This window comes from Alosa alosa, chromosome 3 (genome assembly GCF_017589495.1).
Source record: "Alosa alosa isolate M-15738 ecotype Scorff River chromosome 3, AALO_Geno_1.1, whole genome shotgun sequence".
In the NCBI taxonomy this organism is placed as follows: domain Eukaryota; kingdom Metazoa; phylum Chordata; class Actinopteri; order Clupeiformes; family Clupeidae; genus Alosa; species Alosa alosa.
In genome coordinates, this window is record NC_063191.1 from 679,437 (window position 1) to 701,950 (window position 22,514).

General features: G+C 41.7%; 1 protein-coding gene across 3 annotated transcripts in view; it reads right to left on the minus strand.

Moving 5' to 3' along the window:
* LOC125292004 (guanylate-binding protein 1-like) overlaps positions 1–22,514 on the minus strand; it is a 99,115-nt gene that overhangs the window by 58,756 nt on the left and 17,845 nt on the right. Inside the window, exons 11-13 of one of the 3 annotated variants that reach the window (XM_048239064.1) lie at positions 20,911–21,013; positions 20,519–20,698; positions 13,682–14,326 (exon numbers count right to left, since the gene is read on the minus strand). In XM_048239064.1, coding sequence (XP_048095021.1) covers positions 14,076–14,326; positions 20,519–20,698; positions 20,911–21,013 — 534 coding nt within the window. In that variant the 3' untranslated portion in view covers positions 13,682–14,075. Of the gene's footprint in view, positions 1–13,681; positions 14,327–20,518; positions 20,699–20,910; positions 21,014–22,514 lie in introns of those variants that run through there. The other 2 variants (XM_048239065.1, XM_048239062.1) reach the window with 2 other exon arrangements.

A 22,514-nucleotide genomic window follows, 5' to 3' on the forward strand; every position in this document is an offset into this window, starting at 1 on the left:
TCTCGCCACCGGATCCAGTCGTGAACTGTAAAATGCCACTGGTCTATTTTTTGCTCCCCACTGCTGTGTCAAAACAGAGGTCATGAAACCATTTTTTGTATCGACCATTTGTGTGAACGGCTTAGTGTAATCAGGCAGCGCTAAAACAGTGGACCCAGCAATTAATTGTTTTATGTTTCCAAACGCAGTTTCAGCCTCTTTAGTCCATTTTAGTTTATCGTGCGCAGCCATGGGCTCGTCAAAGATTAATGCTTGTAAGGGGCGCGTCTTTTCGGCATAGCTTGGGACCCACATTCGACAATAGTTGCAGAGCCCTAAAAATGACATCATTTGCTTCTTTGTCATCAGTTTTGGTGCTTCTAATATTGCTTTTTTACGGCTAGAATGCACATGTCTGCCATCCTTTGTCAGTGTGTGTCCCAAATACTTTACTTCAGAGCGCCACAATTGCAATTTGTCTTTGCTCACTTTATGTCCAGTTTTGTGCAAATATTTTAGAAGTGCCAGTGTATCAAGTTTGCATTTTTCTTCGTTAATTCCGGCTACGAGCAGATCATCAACATAAGCCAAAATTTGACTTCCGCAGGGCGGGATAAACTTTGCCAGGCAGTTATGTATTGCTTCGGAAAATATTGTAGGTGACTCACAATACCCTTGGCTTAGGCGTGTGAATGTGTAACGTTTCCCTTCAAATGTGAATGCGAACCAATGTTGACTGTCTTTATGGACAGGTATTGAATAATATGCGTTGCTCAAATCGGTTACTGAAAATACTTTAGCTTCTGGATTTAATTGGTTCAACAGAGTATGGGGATCAGGCACATTTGGAGCTCGGGCTATTACTGCATTGTTTACGGCTCGGAGGTCTTGCACCATGCGCCAACCAGTAGATGGGGCCGCTTTCTTGACAGGAAATATTGGCGTATTACACGGTGACTTAGGGCATGGCACAATAACCCCAGATTTAATCATCTCTGCTATCACAGGTTTTATCCACGCTTCTGCGTCAGGTTTAAGGGGATATTGTTTTTGACATGGATAATAACCTGTTTTTGCTCTAATTCGCACGGGCTCTATGTCTTTAATCAGACCCACGTCCGTAGGTCCTTTTGACCATAAGCTTGACGGAATTATTTTTAGCGCTTGATCCACAACCATCAATCATGTGTTTGTTTTGTCATGTAGTATTACTGTTGGTGTAAAAGTCACCACATAGTTTAGATTGGTGCGCCTCCAACCAGTGGTGGGGCTTTTTTCAACTCCTTGAGTTTCAGTTCCCCAATCTTGTATTTGTGTTACAAAGTTCACATGTTTGTCTAGACGTGACTGTTTTTCATTTGGGCTAGTGGACAGCTGCATGTGGGGTTTCAGTTCCCAACTCATCAGTTTCTGCGCGGGCGGTGGCAGAACTGCTTGACAAAAAGATTCTCTGTCCAACCAACCAACACAAATAAGTCAAAGTCACCCTAGTAGGTCCTAGTTTATGCACTAGTTTGTCATACACTGGGTCTGGCCCAGGTGTAGGTTTGCGTCTCAGGTCAATTCTTAATTCGTCAGGGGGTACCAGGCTAGCCAGTGGGTTAATTCTTTCCTTAACCTTTTGCACTATCGTCTCTATTGTTTTTCCTGGGTCCTGGTGCGAAGGCTCCAGGGCCCAGACGTAATCCGGTGTACTTTTCCCCTCGATTAAGTGTATGTCAATTTCATCACATGTCCTAGCCTCCATACCCCCCTGTAGATTTGGATAGATGGCTAATTTTAATTTTACCATTAAATCTCGTCCTAACAGGTTGTAGGGACAGCCAGGGGCCATGACTACAGGGGCGAAAACAGTGCTTCCTGTTTCTGTCAGCTTGACAGCCACAGGCTCACTGAAATATTGTTTTTGCACATGACTGTTGGCTGATTTTACGAGAATAGCTTGATCTGTTTTTTTCAGGCCATCTATGTCTTTCATTACAGTTCTGCATGCTCCAGTATCACATAAAAAGATTACAGGTTTGCCATTAATATGTATCATTTTCTCTTTTTTTTTCATTTAAACACACATCGGCTAAGTCTAGAAATTCTTCACATATTTCTAGCTCTTCCCCTTCTCCATTTCCTAGTCAATTGTCATATTGATCCTGATCATACTTTTGTTCTTTCTTATCCTCACTGGGGCAGACTCGGGCCCAATGCCCTCGACCCCCACACTTGTAACACTTGTTACTATCATCACCCTCATTCTCATAATCTCTACGTCCTGGCTTATTTCCACCCTGTCCTCCTCTTCCTCTGCTATTGCCTCGGCCACGACCTCGGCCTCTGCCTGTTTGTCCTCCTGTTCCTTGCACTGCCGTTACAAATGCTTCTACCAATTTCCCTGATTCTTTCTTTTCTTTCTCTTTCGTCTTATTTTGTGCTGTCTTCTCTGCGTGTTTAGCTTGTTCCATAACCTCTGGCATAGCTGCTGTCCTAAAGGAGACAAAATGTTTTTCTATCCAACCTTTTATCTCTGGCCTGAAACTCTGGAGCAATGCTTGTTTTAATTGTTGTTCGTAGATTTTCTAATTGTCTTCAGTATCTGATTTTAAACCACTATAGGCTTTAAACACTTTTTCAAATCTGTCTCCCAAACGTCCTCATTATCTTTTTGTGTTGTGGCATGTATTTTGGTGTAATCGCAATGTTTTTTGAACACTAGTCTACATTTATCCTCTAAGCTTTGAACTTGTTGATTTAGTTCCATGGAGCCGGGGGCATATGCTGTACCACCTGTATGGGCTACAAAACTATCTTTCACGCGGCTCCAATCAGAGCCCATTTTATAGCGGAACATCCTTTCGACCTCGAAACCATTCAGGTGGTACACATTTATTATATTTTTCATTTCATCGTAGAATTCGTCAAGGCACGAACCACAGCTGCTTGTGGTTGTGGTCCGTTGTAAGGAGGTGGTGAGGTGCAAGGCATATTGTCTTCTTCTTTTACATACGCTACGGTACATTTTTTCCGTTCTTTTATTTTATTTTCGCGCTTTCTTGCCTCCTCCAACCACAATTTAGCTGCATCAATTTCTTTTTGGTGCTGTGTTTTTATACCATTTTTCTTTTTCGAGTGGTGCATCATTACGTCGCGTAACAATTTCGAACAGCCAGGAACTGTTAATTTGCCTTCAAATTCGAACTTATCTTTCCATCGTGTTAGCCAATTTTCAATTCCTGGGTGAATTTTGGCCATAAATTTGCCATCGCCTTTCAAAGCATTTTCTTTGTCTTGGGTATTACCCATTTTTACAAATAGGGGGTTATACTGTATCGTTCTCAAATGGGCAAACAACAAATCTAGAAAGCAAGCTTCTAGGTGCCAGGTGTTAACCTAGCACCCGGCTTTCTCCGGGTGTTTTCCACAGATTCTGTTGTTTGTTTTAACTTACAGATAATCCCCTCATTCACTCACATTCAAACACATTTAAAACTTTCCCTTTCTTGGAGAGACTTTAGGTGGGACTCGAACCCCCCTGTAGTACTTAGTTTATCGTTAGGCCTACTTTTTAAACAGTACTGTATATAGAAAAGAGCAACTTAATGCGATCTTTCCCTTTCACACATAGTCCCAGACTAGTTTTTACTCACACTGTTATGGTTCTGCTCTGTTGCTATTCGGATCCCGTCAATCCAGTCCAGGGCCTGGTCGCCGTCGGTTGGCCAGCACGGAATTCACCGTACGGGGCTTTCCACGGTCCCGGACCGAGGGCTGTGCACAGTCTTCAACTTCCGACGATCAGTCCCAGGAACTTGGGTATCTTGGGATCCGGCTCGAAAGGACCAAGTAATGTCAGGGAATTTACCTCAACATATTAGACACAAGAACCACAACACGTAGTATTGGTTTGCTCACAGACTCTCGGCGCCACGAGGAGAGAGTGCTAGTGAAAGGTATGAAACCCCTCACCATCAGTCTCTGAACCTGCAGCCCAAAAGCAGTGTCTTTTATTGTACAGATACACAAAGAAACAGGATGCCAGACCTCTGTCTCCTTCAGCGTGACTTTCCTCAAAACCTACGCACAGACACACTCAGATGTGGGGGGCCTTTTCCTGTGTGTCCCAACTCGAACTCTGTGTCCTTGAGACTCAGCATAATTTTTTTCTAATCACAGAGATTATTTATATATCTGTTTACACAGGTGTTTTATACAATGATAATAATCATTCCTTTACAAGAACCAATAAACTAACTTTTCATCAAGCGTTTCCAGCCCCTCTCTGTTTCAACTGAGATTTGAGAAGCGGGATGATGTGGAGCCGGCAACCCTCTCCCTCCTACATGGCTGTTCTCCATCATTGACAATAGGGATTGACCGATATGGTTTTTTCAGGGCCGATACCGATATGTAAAACCGATATGTCAGTTGTCAAAAATGGGGGTAGATAGTAAAGGCTATATGCTGCAAAAAATTCATTCAAAATCATTTAGTTATGCAAACTTTTCTTTCTTATTTTGATACACAATTGTCTATCAACTTGCATCACTTTGTAAGTGTAAATCCTATGTATCATGTTAATCCAACAGCTGAGTGATAGCAATTATTTTCATAGAGTAGGCTATAAGCTACACTTTTGAGAGCCTAAAAGGCACGTTAATAGCTAGCTCAGGACGCGATTTTGTTCAGGTCGGATTAAATTACGGCTGGCCCTGGGTGCATGTAGTCTTTTCTGACAGTCCGTTTCAAAAAGGAGCAATTAGACTTCTTGATGTTCGCTATCGCATAATTTAGGACTTGTCTGTACTATGTCCGCCGAGGTGTCCCGTTATTCACAATTAACGAACGAGGCGGAGGCAGAGAACTCCGACGCCGCAGCACCGATTTTTTGTGGGATAACTAGCAAACAGCATCAGTAACGTGCATCAATCGGGAATTCGCTAAATGAAGGAAGTGGGTGCTTTACTTATTGATCCGGATCAAAGAGACAATAGCTTACAAAGTGGTGTTTTTGTAACTTCAGTGTAGATGATTGTGATTCACTGCAACTTCAGCAATGTAGGCTACCTTCCTTACCTTCGAAAAATAGCTCCGTAGGCTACAGCTGAAGCCCAGTCTGCCTCAGTGAGAATCCTAAACTTTGTCTGTGTTCAGTCTTCGATCCTGATTGGCTGCATTCGTGCTAACTAACAAATCAGACGGTGTAGTGGGCAGGACAATGGTCTTGACCACAGAGCAGCAAATTCAGGGAGTGAGAGATGCTTTACAGACAAAGTAGCGCGTTTCATTCTTTATCCATTTCAAAATCGGCTTATCGGTGGAAAAAATTACCGATACCAATTATTATAAAAATGCTAAATATCGGCCCTAATAATCGGCCAGGCCGATAATTGGTCGACCCCTAATTGACAACCACTCATTACACAGCACAAAGGTTGAGGAGGTCCTTTGTAACTATGCTGTAACTATGCCCATGTGTGCTCCCAGCTCTGTTTGTAACTATGTCCATATTAGGGGCAGCCGTGGCCTACCAGTTAGCGCTTCGGACTTGTAACCGGAGGGTTGCCGGTTTGAACCCCTACCAGTAGGCACGGCTGAAGTGCCCTTAAGCAAGGCACCTAACCCCTCACTGCTCCCCGAGCGCCGCTGTTGATGCAGGCAGCTCACTGCGTCGGGATTAGTGTGTGCTTCACCTCACTGTGTGTACACTGTGTGCTGAGTGTGTTTCACTAATTAACGGTTTGGGATAAATGCAGAGACCAAATTTCCCTCACGGGATCAAAAGAGTATACATGTGTGCTCCCAGCTCTGTTTGTCTACATTCCTCTGATCTGAGTTGAGCTCTTATCTGTCTGCTGAAGGCTGTTCGACTTGTTCATCCAGTCCACACATTCAGTAGTTCATGGGGAAATCAGTGTGTGTTTGTTTCAAACTGAAAGGTGTATGTGTTAGTGTGAGTGAAGGTGTGTCTCTGTCTAAGGGTGTAGGTTTGGGCTCAGCTTTGGTGGGGACACATCCCTACCCTGGGCCTGTTTGCTCTATGACTGATGGCAGTGCCCAAGATCGTGTGTGGATAATGACCATTTGTGCCCAAGATCAGATGATAAGACGTGGATATGCAGACTAAAATGCATAGACAGATAAAGGTGGGCCTAAAGCAAACGATAAAGGACAATGTTCAGGCCACTGGAGATAAACGATAAAGGACAATGTTCAGGCCACTGGAGATAAACGATAAAGGACAATGTTCAGGCCACTGGAGATAAACGATAAAGGACAATGTTTAGGCTTCTGGACATAAACGATAAAGGACAATGTTACTGGACATTCTTGAAAGAAAACAATCGCAAAGATATAATAGCTTGAGTCCCGATATGCAGAATGAATGAAGAATGACCGGCTAAGTACTGACCGGCTAACTACTTCTGCACTACACTTCGCTATACAGAATTAACTACTTCTATACTACACTTTGCCATAGAGAATGAATGAAGAATGATCGGCTTACTACCGGCTACAGTGGGCAGTGCTTCGACTTGGCCAGCTTCACTCGCGGTCCGCGCATGGGATCACGCGGTATCACGCGGCTTTAATTTGTATTTTTCCAGTGAGACGCTGCAATAACCCAAACAACCAGTAGATGGCTCAAGTGAGCAGGGTGTCTCGTAAAAAGAAATGGAGCCTGGAAAACCCTACACAGACTTCACTACAGACTTTAGCAGACTGGTTTAGAAATAATTTAATAGCCAGAAATATGCCTGCCCTGCCCTAATAAAGAAATATTTGGTTAACTGCGAGTGAATCCCGTTTGCAGCCGTAGAAAAAACGCAGGACAAATTAAACATTCTGGTTTTCTCCGAGTGCAACGATGATAGACAGACATAATTTGGACAAAATATAGAGCATAATAACCTCCGTTGCTCAGCCAAATGCCTTCCTATTACGTCCTGTTATCACGGAGTTACAAGCGATAAACGATTTTGGATGGTCACAAGTTTACTTCATTAGCAGTTTATTTATTTTTTCATTATTAAAGAGTGTTTTTCATTTAAAGGTTTGACTTCGTGCTTATTCAGTAGAGCATTTAGTGCTCTCCCCAATCCCAGATTCACATTGCATGTTTGTTTGTAATGGATGCAACCGCGAGATAGGCTATGCATTTGACGGCAATGAGTTGTTAACAGACATGAACCAAGACATATTGCCCAGCAGCAATCTAGGGACTGTTCTTTTTTTTGTTACCGTTATTTATTGAAGGGGCCACCGGAGGACAATCAGAAACAAATAAATAGTTCCATAGAACCCAATTGTTGTATAATTAAGCAATATAGCACGTGAGAGAGTGAGAGTGGGGTTGGTCATGGATATTCCCACGGGTGTTGTTCGGCCGTAGCCACGAGGCCGGAGGCCGAGTGGCGCAGGCAACAACAGCTGTTGGAATATCCATGACCAATCCCACGATCACGAGTGCTATATTGCTTTTATACAACAATTCTACCACAAACTAAATAATCTGAAAACACCCCATTATTGTTTAAAATTTTTAATTTCAACATCGTTCTTACGCATCAAAAAATAGTTCCCTTTTCAATAGACAGCGTCTTGGTTGCTAGGTAACCAACATTCCAGACCCCTCGTTACGGGTCTTTGTTTACATGTCTTCTTGAAAGAAATGTTGAAATCACATTCATATCTAGGTTTGCTGCATGCATGTTACAAGGACACTGGGCCATGTCATGTAAGGGACATGGTACTGCAAAAAAACGGAAACATAGTCTACATTGCAGAACCACTCAACTTTATTAATGTATAGTGAATAAATGTTACACTACTGTGCACAGCCTGACGTGACGATGCTAGCACGTTAGCAGCGGTTAGCCAATTATGCTAATGTTAGTTATCTACAAGTCTCCTCCAAGTGACAATCATATTATACACAATGCTGGCAATGCTGAGAACAATTAGCATCCTCGTTTATCTTACTTACATTGAGTTGACTGTGTGGCTTAATCCACAGATGTGGTGAAGCACTGCTTCGTTATGGTTTGCTAAGGAGTGACCCATTGCTTGAAATAGTGGAGAGCTGGGTGTCAAATCTTCGCATTGTATCGCGGAGTGATTTATTATTAGCTGTGCTGAGTCTGAGTTGAAATGTCCAGGATATTCCAACTCATGGAACGTCACTCGGCCAATCAGAAACAAATAAATAGTTCCATAGAACCCAATTGTTGTATAATAGTTCATATTGAGTTCTTTGTGACTCCCAACCTAGTTTCTCCACACGGTAGACTGCTACTCTTGGGCCATAGGGGTCTATGTCCCAGGTAGTATTAGTTCATTAGAGCTTCTGCTATTTATTGTAGCTGTATCGGTAGCACTCCACTGGCGCTGAATAGCGTGTTTGTCTTGTTTTTGTTTTGTCTTGTACTGTTTCCTTTATTGAATGCCCCCTCCTTCCCCCTGTTTGCTAGTATGGCCTCCTAGGTCTATCAGGTAACACAGTTAAGGTACTCTAGGACTGCCGCCTTCCCCTAGTTTGCGGTGAGAGCACATTCTAGTGGTTGAGCGTGTACTGAACACCTATTTATACTCGTGTGGGTTGTATTTAGAAAGCTTGAGTATTACACTTGTGTTTGTGTGTGTGTATGGCCATAGATCACTTTTGGGGCTGGGCAGCCATCCGAGGCTTACTGTACCTGTGTTAATTCAGGCCGTGTAGCAGCCACCAATCCACTGGGCATTTAATTTATGGTTATGTGTATTACATTTTCAGAGCTGCCAACTCTCTCACATTGAGAGTGAGATTCATTCATTTGATTGATTTTACACCAATCAAATGCGTGAGGGTTGGCAGCTCTGCATTTTGTTTTCTTTGATTATTTTTTGTTGTGTATTGTGATTTTTGTTTCTATTTGATTTACCTACTGTACGCCCCTGCCATCCGTTTTAAACAAAGAAAAGAAATAATAAATATAACATTGTTTATACTACTGCCTCTGTGTACATCCATTTAGTTGGATAAACCTGAGGGCCCTGCCACAGTATGTTCACTGCAAGTTGGCCTACCATAACTTACCAACTCTGCACTGTAGACCCTAACTGGCTATTAATATTTTTCTGTGAAAATAAGCAAATGTATTTGTTCAACTTTATGAAGCAGAATTACGCATAGGCTACTTGGAACATAATACATTTAACAAAGGACAGATGTATGTTGCTAGTGACAAAATATTAACTTTCAGTGTTTTTGTCTTTGTCATGGGGATTACTCCTTTTGAAACAATGAGTGCAGGAAGCGCGTTTGTATGGTTATATTGCTTGACGGGGGGGATCCCAAGCAACGTTCAGCCATAAGGCTACTTTGAGAACATTTCAATTCACCCGACACTAATATTCAAAATGTTGAAAACTATTTTGGCATAGCCTATAAAGCAGTTTAATTAAATGGAATGTTAGTTGTAAACAAACGAGCTACTTGGTGAGGCTTCACAGATGCGCTCGTGCCTTAGGGCTAGCCCACGCGTACGAACCCAATCTTTTTTTCCTCCGTCTTCCCTGAAACCGCATCAAGAATATTTGCGTCCAAACGGATCCATCTCAACACGACTCAACACGTTACTTCATACCCCAGGCCTATAGGTGGCACTGTTTCTTTACAGAAATTGACCAACGTTTGTGCTTTACAAACAGACAGAATAGGCTATGACGAAATGGCTAGTGCAAGGAAACCAGAATTGTTTGTGTGGACTGATGGTGAACTGTCAACTGTAGTCAACTGTAAAACGAATAAACCTTTACTTTCTTTGGTTGTAGGATAGTCCGTGATTCACATTAGTTTTGGCTATCACCGCAATTAGGCTACTAAACGCAAGGCTTACCCAAGTTCTAGGCTATTCTGTCGCCACATTTATAATATTGCTATAAAACCTTCGTTAGTAACAGTCAATACGTTTGCCTGCATCAAATCGCGCATTTGCATTCAGTGTGCTACCATCGGCTTAACGTGAGTTCTAAGCGTCTTTGTATGCTTATATCTGATTTCCTTTCGACTGTGAATGCATGTATATATGTTGTAAGACATGTAAAATAAATGAATGACACTGGCACTTCGCACAAATTAATGTAGCCTAAACTTACACCGCACTTTCCTAATAACTTAAGTTCTCACGTCACTGTCAGTAGCTAGAATGCATAAAAAAACACCGGAAAAAACAGTTTTCAGTCCACCAAGTCATAAGCTATCGGCGCTGCGCAGCACCAGTTGTGTCATGTATGAAAACTAGTATTGTTAGGCAATACTATAAGTGCAAGTCCAGGGCAGCTGAGGTGTGGCGATGACATCATCGATACGCAAGCAGGATGTGCGTTTTCGCTGTCTAAACGAATTCAAACGGGCTACGGTTTCAGATTTCTCCACTCTGGGACCAGGTTTCAGAAAAGTGCGGTTTCGGGCAGTGCGTTTACAGGATTCATTTGGACGCTCGGCCAAGACGAAGCAAAACCTCTGCGTTTAACCTAAAAAGTGTCTCCGTGTGGACGGGTCCTTAGATGGCAGGAAAAATCTTCACGATAGGCCTATTAACTAACCACCCGATTCACGTTGGCTGGGGGGAAGGGGGGCCATCAGACATTTGTGCCCAGTTAATCCGCCCTGTCCCCAACAAATCACACCTTCCCACCTCTGACAGCTTAAAAGAAGTCCAGAGGACTCCTTACTCACAGACCTATTCACAAACCTGTGGAATTTTGCCGTGTTTTGAAATCCTATGCAGCTACAGGAGCTTCCAATCGTGAGGAAGCAATTTTGCATTGTAGGCAAAACTAACATGCAATAACGCCGCCAACAACAACCAAAACTAGGCTAATCATTGTCAACATGTAAATTAAATGTAACATTATTGTTGTTAAAATGTTCTCTTTTGCAAACGTAGGCATAGTAACAGAATAATTTAATAATGTTACAAAGATACTACATCAATCCGTATGTTTCATTAGGCTACTAGGCTGTTTTGCCTTGATTCATTTAGGCTAGGCCTTTTTATTCAGGGCCGTATTCACAAAGAATTTTAAGGCTAAAAGTAGTTCCTAACTGACGAATTTAGGAGCAACTCCTAAAAATAATAGGCGTTTCAGTCCTAACTTTAGGACTCCTAATTTTTTCACAAAAAGTAATTCACGAAGCATTTTAGACCTAAAAGTAGCACCTAAGTCTGGGACAGCTTAAGTTGAGAGGACTCCTAACTCACTAAGACCTATTCATAAACAGATTTTTTGTGGCATTTTAGTTGCGATGTTTTGAAATGCGTAGCCTATGCGCAACAGGAGCTTCTAATCGCGAGGGAACAATTTTGCATTCATAAAACTACTCATTGTTAACATGTAAATGAAATGTAACGTTTCATTGTGAATCAAATTAAAATGTTCTCCTCTTTGCAAACGTAGCCTAGGCATATTGGTGACAGATTAATTTAATAATGTTGCAAAGGTAGGCTACTACATCAATCCATAGGCCTATGTTTCATTAGGCTACTAGGCTATTTGTTTTGCCTTACTCTTTATTCATTTAGGCTAGGCCTTTTTTATTCAGTTATTAATCATCTTTCCTTCGCGACTTCTTGTGTAGCGACGATTCTCCGACCTGTCACCTGTCACTCATCATCGGAAGAGAGGTGTTTGGAATTCCCGCGTTACAATCGTCAGCCAATCAAGGTGGTCACTTCAGTCAAGCTCGTGCATGAGTAATGAGTCATCCATAGCCACGAAGACTCACTCCTAGTTTAGGAGTTGTCTGAAAGGCTTTGTGAATAACTTTTAAGAGAAAACTCCAAGCTAAAATCTTTAAGTGCGATTTAGGAGTAGCCTACTCCTAGTAGTAAGATAAAAACCTTTGTGAATAGCCTACAGCCCCAGTTATTCATCATCTTCCGTCCTTGTGAAGCGCATGCATTCTGAGACCTGTCACCTGTCACTCATCATCGTAAGGGAGGTGTTTGGAATCATGCCCGCGTTAAAATCATCAGCCAATCAGCCAATCAAGGTGGTCACGCTTGCCCATTTACCCAAATGAATGGTCGAATATTACTGATGATCATTGTTATTTAAGAACATGCAGTGTGCATGTTAACGCACATTCTGGCGGGTCTGTTATTTACTGTAGGCTGCGCAAACCACAGGCCTTTATTTTGGGCATTCATTCATTCATTCATTCATTCAACCTTTATTTATTCTCGGAGGGTCATTGTGGGAAGCCCTCATTTTTAATGAAGCTCAAAATTTTATATCATTCCCCACTTTGATCAAGGGGCATGACTGATGATAGTGGAGATAACGTGTTATCCCGAGGCTTTTGCAAGTCAGCATCTTCGACGGTAGTCTATTAAAAATATAAGTTTTCGATGTCCCAAACGGAGAGCCATACTTTATTGTTTTTTCAACGATCTCTATGCTACTCACAAAAATGTAGGCATTGGGGACATGATGAAGTAGGCTATCCAACTGTCTGTGTTAAATTATTGTGATTACGAGTCAGTGGTTTTCAAACATTATGCGTGACTCGGACATCTAACTAAATGCAACAGGTATATCGTCCTCGCATTCGCAAAATGAGGACCAGTGTTTTGTCAAATTGCAAATAGCTATTCGTTTTTTAAAGATTTTTTTATGATAGTATGAAGTGCTTTTTGTATAGGCTACTATCTTAATCTTGGAATATGGGGAGGGAAGTGGCGCGTCTGCAGTCAGCCAAATATGAATGTAATTCTGCGGCATAAAGCAGATGTATTTGTTTATTGTACAGAAAAATAAAAATGACATGTCAAGCAGTCAATTGACTACATTGCAGTCAAGAAGTAGGGCAAATTAAGACACTGTTTTGATTTGCGTAGTTGCGTTACCCCCAACACTGACAATAACATAGACAGCAAATTAAGATATTGTTTCGTTTTGTGGAGCGGCACCGGTAGGCTATCAAAAGCAGATTTCGATTTTCGCTACCACAGTGTAGTCAAGCCTTAAGCCATACCCAAGTAGCCTTAATCGAGGTAATGTTTAATTACGATTTATTTTGTTATTGAATTCAGTAGGCTGGGATTCCTCTCGTAACAATTACGTTTAAAGGTAGCCTAGCCTCCTGCTTTTTCAGAAGGGGCGGCAGTCAGGCTACTGACAGAGCGATGTACAGGGGCAGAGCGACGCACAGTGGCTGAAAGCGGTACTAAAGCTTCACGCAGCTTCACGCCTCGTAATGCGCGACTGAAGTGGCCATTTGAAAGCGATTCCCACTGTAACTATAGCTAGGATGCAATTCATGAAAATTGGGCACTTCTGGACAAGTTTTTGATTTTTGGCAGGGTGTTAGGTATAGGCCTAAGGTTTTCAAAAATCCATGGATACAAGTTGGGCGGCCCCTAGTGGCAGTTATCCATAAAATCCAAAAATGGCCCCCCCTAAAAAGAGAAAAGGTTATATCTCAGCTTCCTTTAGTCTTAAATTGTTGTATAATGTATTTTCTCTACTTTGTTTGATACAAGGAATCCAATTTTGATATGTTCTTCTTATTTTAAGTCCATTTCCATGTAGTATTATAGTCATATATAGCTCATAAACTGTCAATATCTCTGAAAAAGTCACATTGAAATACTCAGGTCCCTAGACCCATATTTTTACCTCCAAGGTATGCTTTTCAGAAATTACTATAACAAAAGTGGAACGTAAGTAAGTAAGTAAAATTTATTTATAGAGCACATTCAAACACAGCTTTCACTGACCAGTGCTGTACAAAATAACATCATGAAACAAAAATAAAGTAAAAATAAGTCAACAATTAATTACAGTATGACACCAGCAACAGCAGACAGACACATATCAACAGCAACAAATGACTAAACAGCAGCAACAGGAGACGTACAGAGTACCAGGCAGGACAACAGACACATGTATGGAGTCACAGACACATGTACAGACACACATACAGAGTTACAGACAGGACAACAGACACATGAACAGAGTACCAGACAGGACAACACACACATGTACAGTCACAGACAGAGGGTTATATGCTGGTCATGATATGCTGGTCATGATATGAAGGTGCTGGTGGTCACTGGTGGTCACAGGATGCAGCAGTCTCCTCCTCCTCCTCCTCCTGATCTTAAGATGGCTTCATTCTGCTGCCTCATCATGGCCATGGCCTCGTTGTGGCGCCGATCCTGCTGCTCCAGCAGTTGGGTGAATTCCTGGCTCCTGGCCTTCTGAGCCTCCTCGGCTCTCTGCTGGACCTCACGCATTTCCTGGCCCAACCTGTCCGCCTTCTCCTGGAAGCCCTTCTCCAGCAGGGCGGCCTGCTCACGAAGCTGGCTCTCTGGCAAGGCAAGGCAAGTTTATTAGCAAGGCAAGGCAAGGCAAGTTTATTAGCACATTTGCAGAGTCCCTCCTCTTTGTGGGGTGTGTGTGTGTGTGCGTGCGTGAGTGTGTTAGGGGTGTGTATCTGTGACACCATCACATTAATTTAAGTGTTCCTTAACATTTATTATTGCACAGAACATTACCTTGATTTCATATAATGTTTATGTATGAGGAATGATATTCATATGTATACCTGTGTAATATATTTATTTTCCACTGTGGTTTTGGTAAGAATGTGGGCCTCGGCCGCCCGCGATTCCTATGACCGCGCACCCAAGCTTACTTAGGTGGGTGCACCGGGTGTGTGAGGCGGTCCGTGGAGAGGTTCAGCAAGTGCAGGGGTGTTTGAATGCGTGGCGCCAGTATTGTTGGCTGCAGCTACCGAGATTTAGAGCTAGTTCAGTTTGGTTTGAAAACTCTTCAAACGCTACCTTAAAAGACGGCTTTAATGGGTAGAGAACAGATCATTATTTAACTGCATAGACTGTTGTCTCGAGCGCGCGTCTCCAGCAAGAGGACGTGCCCGGAGTCCCGGACCCAAACTTCAACTTTGTGCATTAACGTTGCCCGACGTTCTACGGATCTGGTCAGATCTATCTTGTTTTTGTATTTTTTGGCGTGGTATACCACTGGATCAGCGCTCGACTTTTTGCCTTATTTGTTGTGGATTATATATTTTTCGTTGCGTTCCGACCTGTTTCGACAGTATTGCAGTGTTTTCTTATTATTGATTTCTACTTTCATTCCAAAGAACCCCTTGTGCGTTTATAGTAACACAGCTGTTTAAAAAGAGCGTTAAAGGGCTGATTGTTACATATCTCTCCCATATAAAATGATTCAATACGTATCTAGATGCATAAGCTACAATACGATTCAGAAAAGATGCGTTTTATTACAGTCGCTGCTATTCGATATGATGCAATACTATGTAATAGGGCTCCGAAATGCAATACAGTTCTTAACTAGAAAATGTAATTTTGAGGAAATTACCAGTGCATGAAAATGCAAAACAAACTTTTATTTGGAAACAGTTGTGGGCAGAAGAAACAGTTGGTGGGAGTCATAGTGGATGACAACCGACAGTTGAAATGGCTGAACAGTTAAAGGAACCATATGAAAGATTGTGGCCAAAACTGGTACTGCAATCACTTTCAAATTACTGTAGAGCGGTCTATCCCCTCCCCCCTGACTCAAGGTTGCCAACCCGGATGCCGAAACACTACTGACTTTGTGATTAGTAGATAGGTGGAGGGTGGCGCATCAGGCCAAAACACAACATGACATGACAAAACACAACATCAACATCAGTTGAGGGCTGCAACTCCACTTTTTAAATGACAATATCCTGGCCGGACTACTGTTGTCAGTGATATATGTATTTGAAAGGAACATGATTTCTTTATCAGACATATCAGGGCCATTTTATGATTCATTGAAATACATTTCTTACATACGGTTCCTTTAAATAGTTGGATAGTTTAAATTGTTAAATTATTTAAAAGGGAATTATTGTACAAATAATCCAGTTGAGGTAGCCCATGTACTTAATAGCTATTTTGTTGACTCAGTAGCTACGATTGGAAGGTCTTTTGGCACTCCAGACAGGTTTAATATCTTGAAATCCATACCAACAGGACAGATATTCAATATAAAACTTATTACTGAGGCAGATGTCATGAGAGTGGTAGGATCTCTCAAATCCTCAAGAGCAAAGGATGTAATTGGCATGAACACAGTAATGCTTAGAGAGCTCTCTACATCCTTGGTCCATCCCATCACAAAAATGGTAAACCACTCATTTACTGATGGAATCTTTCCAAAGGTCTCGAAACTGGCAGCTATCTCTCCATTTTTTAAAGGTGGAGACAGGTTCTCCGCCTGTAACTATAGGCTGATCGCTTCCTGTGGTATCCATCTCTCTCTTCTTTTCTTTTCTATTCTTTTCCTTCCCTCATTTTATTATGATGGGTTAAGCTTATTTTCACTTGTTTGTATTTTTTATAGTACATCTTATGTGTAAAGTGTTGTTTTATCTTTTAGGTCTGCAATGATGTGTGTAGAGTTTCTTGTAGGCACATCTGGCCTGTTAACATCGGCCCATGGACAACAGATGCAAAATAGCCATTTTGGCTAATTCTGGCGCATTTACATTTTTATGTTCATTATGTCTAAATAAACCTTAAATAAATAAATAAAATAAATTGAAGTGAGGACTTTTATTTTGAAACAGTTGGCGGGAGTCATAGTTGATGACAACTAAGTTTGAATGGCTGACCAGTTAAACAGTTGGATATGTTCAATTATTTAATAGGAAATTATTGTAGTGAGGACTTTTATTTTGAAACAGTTGTAGACAGAAAACAGTTGGCGGGAGTCATAGTTGATGACAACTGAGAGTTGGAGTGGCTGTACAGTCAATAGTTGAGTAGTTTAAATAGTTAAATTATTTAATAGTGAATTAACAGATGTGGATAGGTAGATGGTGTAATGGATGCCATGCACTGTAATAATAAAAAGAAGAAGACGACTTCGGATAACAGAACAGTGCATTTTCATGCACAGTAATAATTATCAGTCACGCAAGCACACATTTGTATTATTATTGCCGTCTCCCTATTTTTATTTGGCCAGCTCCTGCCCCTAGACCTTTTGAGATATCGCCACCGGTCCAACTCTGGAAGGTCCGGTCAGTACCAGTGTAAGTTGCTCGAGAAAATGGCCTCACCCTGACCCTTGTCATTTTTCCGCCATATTGGATTTTATTGAAAGCAAAACTAACTTTCAGAGGTCACAAATTTTGTCCGATCTTCACGAAACTTGACGTACATGGTCCTTGGACCAAGCCTCACAAAAGTTACTAGAAAGATTTAGATTTTCGGAAGCGTTTACCCGTCACAGGCAAACAAAATTGGCTGCATAGCCGGCAAACAGGAAGTAGGTAATATCTCAGGAACGCTTTCGTGTATCGAGGCCAAACTTGGTACATAAACTTGCAACAGCAAACATGCAACAGTGCCTCGTCGATCACTTCATCTGAGCATGCTTATCGTCGATCACGTCATCTGAGCACGCTTAGGTTGATTTTGTTTGCAACAGAAACGGTGTGGCTACAAATGCATATTATTTCCATGCAGTTTGGCCTTTCATTTACATGAAAACAGAGGTTTTTATCACTGATTATCACACGATTATTTCTGAAAACTTAGGCCAAAGTGGATATGTGGGAAAACTCCGGTTCCACTTTCATCAAGGTAAAACAGCATGTTTGTGTGATGTTGTTCCCTCGTTTGTTTGAAATCTCTGTTTGCTTGTTAATTACGTCCCAATGGAGCAATATCAGACTCACGTTCTGACCATAACTACGTCCCAATGGAGCACCATCAGACTCACGTTCTGACCATAACAACGTCCCAATGGAAGGAGCTGGGCTAGTGTGTAGTAGCCTGTAGAGTGGTGGTAGTGTAGTGGTTAAGGAGCTGGGCTAGCGTGTAGTAGTAGTGTAGTGGTTAAAGAGCTGGGCTAGCGTGCAGTAGTTGGAAGTGTAGCTGCCACTAACGACTAATTTTCTAACGACTAATCTTTCGACAAATTTTTCGATTAGTCTAAACGACTAATTTTTTTAAAAACAAGTGTCTGTTATTTTGTTGTGTCCGTTTTATTTTAGAATAATAATAATAATAATCTTTATTTATATAGCACTTTTCAAAACAAAGTTACAAAGTGCTGTACAATATCAACATAAATGAAAATGCAAAAAGGCATAGACATATAACAATCGAATAATATATACTAATTCAATTAGAACTTAACATAAATTTGAAAAAAGGAAAATAAACTTACACTGAGATAAAACTTACTGAAATAAAACTTGACACTGAAATAAAACTTACTGAAATAAAACTTAACACTGAAATAAAACTTAAAAAACTTAACACAAAATAAAGTATATTACTTAAACAAAACTAAGGAAGGCTGGCTTGTAAAGATGAGTTTTAAGGAGGGATTTTAACTCAACTAAAGGGAAAACGTAAAATATATATCACCCTTCTTTTGTTAGAAGCTGTATTACTGTAAGTAAACTGTTCAAAAACATTAACACCCATTTAAAATGCTACCTTGAGATCTAATGTCAGACCTTTGATAGACTTTATTTGTATGCCATAGACAACTTCTTTGACCTGAGGCCCGGTCATGGCATACTTTGGGGTCATAGGGCCCACCTACATGAACCCACCCCCCATCAAATTATCGTTATATCACATCACAATTATTATTGTTATGCTATATTGTTATACATGCACTTCAAAGCAGCCAGTGTTTAAAGTGCTAACATTGTTCACAAAAAGTTTGTGAAAACATGCACATCAGAGGACTGCTTTACTAATGTAAAATGTAATTACAATAGTTCCATTGCTTTTGTATGGTTGCATGATAAATACTTAATAAATACAGCAATTATATGGGTGTCATCGTTTTGGGATGTTTACCCTCATGCAAGCATCATACACTGGTAGGCAAATGGAAAGCATATTGACATATTTAATTATGCCACAAGCTTTTGGCCACGTTATTCAAATTTGACTATAGATAGTGTATTATAGTCTGTGCTCTGTTTTTATGGAAGTTGCATTAATCCACATTGTTCTATTAAATGTAGTTTCATAATTAAATAGCCTTCCAATAGGTTGAATTGGAGCTTTGCTACCAACGTTATCAAGTGGTTTCAGTTTCTCTCGCGCATTAAATGAACGCTCATGCCACCATTTAATTGTATGCCTCTATGTTTGATGACACCAAATTAGCAAGTATTTCCTACTAATTGCAGAAACGTTTGTTTTCTTTTTCTGTCGGTCCGCTGTTCCTTGATCAATTGCGCAGCAAATTATCAGATGAAGCCCCGGGAATAATTTCACTCCACGGCTCCGGACCAGCAGTGTCCACGTTACGGCCGGTGCTGGTCCGCGCGGCCCATAGTTTGAGAAACGCTGGACTTTCAAAGGCGACAGGAGTTGAGGACTTTGCAAATGAGCCTAACATCAGCATGTTCAAAGCAAGTAGGCTACAGGCACTTTGCGCGTCTTACCCCATAGGTTACCTCACTTTATCAGTTGGCTTGAACGCTTAAAAAAATATGCGTTGTGACGTATTGACCATAGGAAATGACGCGCACCTTGATTGTTGATATCACGGGCGGCGGCATGTTCGTTTTAACGTTTTTTTGTATGAATGAATTACAGTAATGACACGCCGTTGTGTTGTCAACGTGAGACACTCTTCACTTCATTTATTTCAATTTCCACAATACTATATTAGTCAGAGTCTGGACTAGCGTAACCATGAGCGTAACCTACTAGCTTTAGCTCCCCCCACTTAGCTCTGCCTAATAATGAATTGCGCTGAAAGCAGGCAGACACACAGCTTTTGCGTGCATAGCGAGGGTTTAAAACATGACTGCCAAAGTCTTAGTAGCCTGTTTAACATCCAAAGACGGTCATTGTACTTTTCAAGAGTTAATATAACATTACAGTGAGCCGTTTAAGACCAAAAATAAATAGGCGGTCAATAGTAAAACGACTCTTCGACTAAAAAAATTGCCGTCGACTAATTTTCATGGTCGATTAGGTCGACTAAGTCGACTAATCGCGGCAGCACTATGGAAGTGTAGTGGTTAAGGAGTTGGTCGCCTGTCGGTTTAATTCCCGACTTCCACCGTTGTGCAAGGCCCTTAACCCCAAGTTGCTCCGGGGACAGAGTAGTCCCTTATTATATAGATGCTCCGGGGACAGTGTAGTCCCTTATAATATAGATGACATACAGTATGTAAATCACTTTGGACAAAAAGTGTCCACTAAATAAAATGTAATGAATGACTCATCCGGTGGTGTGAAATGTACCCTAAATGTAATGAATGACTCATCCGGTGGTATGACATGTACCCTAAATTAGAGAATGACTCATCCGGTGGTATGAAATGTACCCTAAATTAGAGAATGACTCATCCAGTGGTACTTTCCCACTTTCCCATGGGAGTGAGTGTGAGTGTGTGTGTGTGTGTGAGTGTGTGTGAGAGTGTGTGTGTGTGTGTGTATAATGTGTGTGTGTGTGTATAATGTGTGTGTATAACGTGTGTGTGTGTGTGTGTGTGTACCTGTGGCGCGTCGTGCCTCCTCCCGCTGCTCTCTCATCTCCTGCTCCATCTTTTCCTTCACCTGTCGCATGCGCTCCTCATTACTCCTCTGCTCCGCATGCATGCGCTCCTCCAGCTGACGCTGACGCTCCTCGTTAGCCTTCACCTCCTGCTCCAGCATCACGGCTCTCTCACGCTGCTCTACACACACACATTATACACACACACACATTATACACACACACACACACACACACATAATAAATAAATTAATCTACATCCTTTGATTTCAGCGCAAATTATTGCAGAATTTATATAGCCCATTACCTCAAATATGTTGAAGAATCATCCCAGCCTTATAATATATGCACATATGTTACTCCTCCCACACACACACACTCACGTACACTCACCGCAGATCTGTTTGTCCCTGGCGCTGAGACTCTGGTCAGCTTGCAGGATGGCTGAGGACTCCTCCTTCCTCTGCTTCAGAAACTCCTCCAACACATCTTCAGCCTGGGACACATACACACACACACACACACAGACAGACAGACGTACATTAAGTTCTCTGTCTTATCCAATAATCAATGGAATCTACACATACATGTCCTGATGAAGAAGATGATGATGATGATGATGATGATGATGAAGACATCAACTTCTATAGTCTCTCTGCTGAGGCTGCTGAGGTGTCTATAGTCTCTCTGCTGCTCAGGCGTCTATAGTCTCTCTGCTGAGGCGTCTATAGTCTCTCTGCTGCTGAGGCGTCTATAGTCTCGAGGCTGCTGAGGCGTCTATAGTCTCTCTGCTGAGGCGTCTATAGTCTCTCTGCTGAGGCGTCAATAGTCTCAATGCTGAGGCTGCTGAGGCGTCTATAGTCTCTCTGATGAGGAGACGTCTATAGTCTCTCTGCTGCTGAGACGTCTATAGTCTCTCCGCTAAGGCTCAGGAGGCATCTATAGTCTCTCTGCTGAGGCGTCTCGAGGCTGCTGAGGCGTCTTATAGTCTCTCTGCTGAGGCATCTATAGTCTCTCTGCTGCTGAGGCGTCTATAGTCTCTCTGTTGCTGAGGCGTCTATACTGCCGTGCAACGGTAAAAGACCTTAACTTCAATTTTGGTCAAAAATGAGTTATTCCCATTTTTAGAACAATGGACATCAGTTATATCATGTGGAAAAATATCAATTTTGTTGTTTTCTGGTAAAAAGATGCTGTTTTTGCCATAACTTCCAAAAGCAGAGGGAAAGCCAAGAGAGAAGCCCTTAACATCAGTTGTAGTCTTTTAGCTTTGTTCTGCTGCACTCTAGAACGCTGCAATTACATTACAGCAGAGTTAAGGGACTCTGCCTTTGATTTACCCACCACCAACGTCAAGATATTGTTTGCCGCGCTGAAGTTATGGTCTATGTATTGTATGTAATTGAAGCACTTTTGCCACACATTAACTTCAATAAAAATTGACAATTGTTGCAGTGGTTGTTTTGCTATTTAGCATTAAGAATGGCCTGTTCTCGTGGAAAAATGATGGTGGAGATGGCTTTGAAACGCAAATACCAAGATCAAGGTAAGGATGATATGGATACATGAAAAAAAAAGGTTTTTAGATATGCAATCTACTTCAGATTTTGTGAAATTCGACTTGGATACTGGTAGCCTAGTTAGCTAGCTAGCGATGCAAACTTGGGCAAAGCTAGGCTACTTGACACACACAACAAAACAACTGTGTCTGATCCACAAAATGCCTACATGATAGATGGTGTGCCAGCTGTAAGACACCCTTAAATCAAAGCCTGGATACTATTAACTAGTAGTACAACTTTTCTCGTGGCATACAGGGCTAGCTGCCTGCCAATCTGACAGTCCACTCACTGACAGAAAACGACGCGAGTGGGTGGGTGGGTTGAGGATGCCTCACACACCTCCCCGGTGAGAAGAAAACATTAAACCACGCACACAGACCAACCCCGCAAATATAACAGATCGCAGCTTACCTTTTTCTTTAAACCTGGTCAAAA